Source organism: Elephantulus edwardii, unplaced genomic scaffold, assembly GCF_000299155.1.
Source record: "Elephantulus edwardii isolate Elephantulus edwardi_28Jun2011 unplaced genomic scaffold, EleEdw1.0 scaffold00157, whole genome shotgun sequence".
Classification (NCBI taxonomy): domain Eukaryota; kingdom Metazoa; phylum Chordata; class Mammalia; order Macroscelidea; family Macroscelididae; genus Elephantulus; species Elephantulus edwardii.
Genome location: NW_006399907.1, coordinates 2,549,594 through 2,554,606, shown reverse-complemented (window position 1 = coordinate 2,554,606; position 5,013 = coordinate 2,549,594). Strand labels below are relative to the sequence as shown.

Below are 5,013 nucleotides of genomic sequence, written 5' to 3'. Positions count from 1 at the left end.
ACGAGTCCTTGGAGAGAGGAATGTCATGTTTGGGAGGTGGAGGGACAGCGCAGGAGAGGAAGACCCTCAATGAGATGGGGTGATTTAGTGACTGGGGTCATAGGGGTAGATGTGTCAGAAACAAAAAGATCGGCACAGGACAGAGTAGGGTTTCGGGCTGTTGTAGGGTTGCTATGAGTCACAGGCAACTTGACAGCACATAACAACAATTCTAATTTGTTAATTTGTTCTTGCAACTGCTGTTCTTTCTTAGCCAAGCTTCCTCAAAGACTACAGATTCCACTCAATCTTTCATCTCCCAACTATCAAGATCAAGGCTCCACATCAAGATACCACTAAAACTCTTCTGGCCAAGCATATTTATTGTCCAGCTCTCAGATGCACAGCAAGTGATTGGAAAGACTGATCAGGTGCACCTTGGTCTTTAGAATGATGTCACTGCTCTTCAAGATTTGGAGCTACCCTAACAGCAGACTTTTCCAGTGCTACATGTCTCCTGATCTCCTGACTTCTGGTAATAAATGTGTTGACTGTAGATTCAAGAAAGATGAAATTGGTGACAATTTCAATCTTTTCTCCATCATGATGTTGCCTATTGTTTCAATGGTGAGAATTTTTTGGGTTTTGATATTGAGCTATAATCCATATTGATAGTTGCAATCCTTGACCCTCTGTAGCAAGTGCTTCAGGTCCTTCTCACTTTCAGCAAGCAAGGTTGGGCCTTCCTCCAATCCTGATGCCACATGCTTCTTCATGTAGCCCAGCTTCTCAGAGGATTTGGAATTCAAAAGTAGGAAACAAGGAAGAACGAGTAGTTGGAAAATAGTACCTTGGTGGTGGAAATTTGGCTGGAGATCATATCACAGAATACAGTTTATTCATTATCAACATTTTTTCAATATATATGTTTATTTTTTTTATTTGAATGAAAGTTTACAGACTTTAAAGTTTCCAATCATTCACTGTTACACTTTCTCCCTGCCCACTCCTTCCCGCAACTCAGTTATCAACATTTTTTTTAACTCTCACATAAGCAATGACTACTCATGAGGAGCCAAGGTGGCACCGTGGTGAAAGAGCTCAGCTGATAGCAGAAAGGCTAGCAGTTTATGCCCACTAGCTTCTCCTGGGAGAAATAGTGGGTGGTCTGCTTGTGTAACGAGTTACAGCCAAGTAAGACAGTTCCATTGTGTCCTGTGTAGTCGCTGAGTTAGAATCAACTCAACATACGTGGGCTTTTTGGTTTTATACATGTGGACTCTATCAGCTGGAAAGCACAAATCTATTATACCTACGGAAGAGAGATGTAATAGATTTGATCCCTATAACCAGAAAAAATATTTACTGATGGTTTCTTGGCTATGCAGTCATTATGTGGATCACAATAATTTGTAGAGAACATTGAGAAGAATGGAGATCCTAGAATGCTTTTCTTGTGTGTCATCTGGAATCTGAAAAAGAACCTTGAAAAACTAGGGGGGGGGGACTACTAGGCAATACTACTTGGTTTAAAATTAGGAAAGGTATGCATCGATTTGGAGCTTTTTATCATTTTTCAGTCTGTAAGCTGAACAATAACAGAAAAAGCTGGACGACACATAGAAGAAATGTGGCATCAGAATTATTGGATGAAGACTCATCATCTACTTGCGATAGGCAGGTGACATTACCTATGTTGTACGTGAAGAGAATCTGAAACACTTACTGAAGAAGATAAAAGAGTGCAGCCTTCAGTATGGACTATACTCAATGGAAAGAAAAAAGCCTCAAAACTGGACAGCATCATTATAAATGGAGGAAAGGCTGGTGTTGGCAATAATTTTATTTGAGAACCAACTCATACCTGACCCTCCAGTAGGTTTTTGGGAAGTTGTAAACCTCACTGGAGGAAGTTGTCCATATTCTTCCTGTAGAGCGCTGGTGGATTCAAAGCATGACCTTTGGTTTAACAGCACTCCTCCCTATGGATTACGCCATCAGAGCCCATAACTGCAGAGCCAAAAAGCTAAAAAACAAAACAAAACAGGACTGAAGAACTCAAAAAACAAAACAAAACAGGACTGAAGAACTCACAGGTGAAACAAAGAATGGGGTGGGATGTGGAGATGAAAAGTGCCTAGAGTTGAGGCCGTCTCTGGAAATCAGCCCTGAAAATACTCTGCTCCTCAAGACCACTCTCTGCAGAACTGAAGCATTTTGGAATCATTCACCAAGAAAACGCCCAGTCACCTGGCAGCACACTTAACTTTCATGCTCACCTAACCAGCAAAATATAGAAGTTTGGCACCAGCTAATTTTTGGTAATAATCTTAAAAACCAGCTCTAAAATTTGCTTGCTTGGTATTTTACAGAAGAGCATAGCAAGCCAGATTTTGATTTGTCTGTTTTTTGGTTGATTGGTTGGTTTCCCCCCTCTACCACCATTTTTAATTTTTTATTTCACAGTCAGGGTTCCAAGCTGTCAAGGAAAAGATTTGTTAGGGATTTTGTATAAGAAAACATGATATAGATGCTGATTCACAACAACCTGGTTTTCACAGGCCGACAGAGGGTATAGTTAAGGGTAGGGGTGGAAGGTGGCTAGTCACCATAATTTTTTTTTTCATTGAGTCATATAGAACACTCTGGTGGTACTGTAGTTAAGGCATTCAATTGATAAAAAAATTGTTGGGAGTTCAATTCCACAAGCAAGTCTGCAGGGAGTGGTGGTGGTCTTGTGGGTAAGGAGTTGCACTGTCAACCAAAGACAAGCAGTTTGGATCCATCAGCTGCTTTTTGGGAGAAAGATGGACAATCACCTCCCATGCAATTAATGGCCTCTGAAAACTGATTATTTAAGAGAGAAAGATGAACAGAATCCTCTCATAAAGATTTACAGCCACAAAAACCAATGGGAGGTAACTATATGAGTTGGAACAACTAAAAGGCAGTGGATTTGGCTTAGTTTTCCTTTAGTTATCTGTGGGCTTTCCCCCTGCTTCCAAATTGCCTTAAAACAAGAACTATTTTATAATCATAAAAAAAAAAATTGTGAGTAGTGAGCTGCCTCCATGAAGACTGTGAAAGCAAGTTCTGTGGGAACCTTCTACTCTCTTAACACATGATATCTAGCTAACACAGCTGCGAGCAAAACCACAGAGCAGGCTGGTGAGTACTAGAGAGAAGACAAAGCAAACTTAACTCCATTCACCAAGTGCCACAAAAATACAAATAAAATTAAAACTCCAAGAGTGGCTTTGCAACAGTTGCCTCTCACTAATACCTGCTTTTTGTGGACCCGGCGCGCTGCCGTGCACACCGGTCCACTCCGTTCCTGGCTTTGAAACTGGTGGAGCCGAGGTCCAGAGTGCTCAGCACTATGGGCTCGCGGAACCAGAGTTCTTCTGAAAGCTGGGGACAACTGCTTTTAAACGAAAGAGGGAAGAAGAAATCTAAAAAGTCCCTGCAAACAAGCCCTGGGAGAAATGGGTTGCACACGCCCAGGTGGGCACTCAGAGATCAGCAGGGGGAGATTGCTGGCCATCGCAGGTGCACGGTCTCACTTTGTTAAAACGTCCACATTGTGGGGGACCCCGAGACACAGCGATCCCGGGCTCCAGTTCCTAAGACTCGTTCACGTGGAGGGTGGGTGGGGAGCCTCGAGGCACCTGTGCCCAAAAGAGAGAGTCTCATTCCCAAAGTCAAACCAAGGTGAAGCGGGCCTTCGCCTGTGCGTTCTGGCCGCGCCCCTCCCCGCAAAGGGTGCAGACTGGGGTGTCGCGGCACCCCCAGACCCTCCAGTCCTGTTGCAGCCTCCCGGGCTCTGGGTCTCACCTCTCCCTGCAGCCTCCCCCTCCGCCACCATCGCAGGAGTCACCGGTCTGCTCGGCAGCCCCAAGGCGGGCGGCAGGGAGGAGCCCCAGGACCACTCCGTCTGCTCCTGGCCCAGGCGGCAGCTGGGGAGCCCGGTGCCGGCAGCGATGGGTCTCCGGACAGCGCAGGAGCAGCCACGGCAGGCCCGCGCGCAGCCAGCGCCGACCCGTGGACGCGCCGGCCGTGGCGCCTGACTCCTGAGCATGCGCGCTGCGCTCGGCGCTCCCGGGGTCCCGAGACCCGACGACGAAGGGAGCGGGAGAGCGTGGGCCAGGGGCGCAGGGCGAAGTGCCCGCCTGGCCTTCGCTCGGGAGAGAGGCGAAGACCTCGCTGGCGGAAAAATCTGCGAGGCACCACGAACCTTTCTAGAGACCTGTCTATTTAAAACAGGATTTCACGATCACATAAACTGAGTTGTCAAGGTGTGTTGAAGGCTGGCTTGGTACACCTTTAAAGAAGATATAAAGGATTCAGTGAAGACCCTTGCGTGGTGAGGATACAGGGGACGCTGGAAAAAGGTCTTCCCTGGCCGCTAGTGATGCAAGCTTTTGTTTTTCTGTTTAGGATTAACCAGTGAAAAGAAAGTGTTTACTCCTGAACAGTAGGATAAATTCAGAGGCAAACTCCGTTGGCGATTATTTGAAAGCCCAACACCCTATTTGGATATTTTAGGAAAATTCTCGTTCTCTTCCTGCTTACTGATTCCTATTCCAACTGGGTTTCTTCGTTATAGTTTATTTAATGGAGGAAAGGAACACCAAAGAAAAGCACTACACGTTTGCATTAAATAGCTTGCATACAATCATTGTTCTGTTCTGTCACTGCTTTTTGAGCTGACCCTCCAGCGGATTTTCAGAGACTAAATTGCTTGCACTTGAGGTGACTGCTCGCTTCTCCCTCAGAAAAGTGAGTGGATTAGAACAATTCTAGCAACCCCTTAACCACCAGGCCACTAGAGTTCCCAATTTTTCTGTTGTTGTGTACCCTTCAGTCAGAACTAGCCTACAGCTGTCCCTCCAACCAATTTTCAGAGGCCATGGGAATTGATTGCCTATTTACAGCATCTGAACCAGTTAATCTGAGATGGATTGACACAGTGAGAACAGCAATGGGTTTGACAACGTCAAAAATGATGAGGATGCACCACAAGATAAAGGTAAA

At 45.5% G+C, this 5,013-nt stretch overlaps 1 protein-coding gene across 1 annotated transcript in view; it reads right to left on the bottom strand.

The window, feature by feature from the left end:
- The window catches only part of ARNTL2 (aryl hydrocarbon receptor nuclear translocator-like 2), an 81,993-nt gene that overhangs the window by 68,904 nt on the left and 8,076 nt on the right, over positions 1 to 5,013 (bottom strand). Inside the window, 2 exon segments of the mRNA XM_006903807.1 lie at positions 3,263 to 3,400; positions 3,814 to 4,195. Coding sequence (XP_006903869.1) covers positions 3,263 to 3,400; positions 3,814 to 4,195 — 520 coding nt within the window.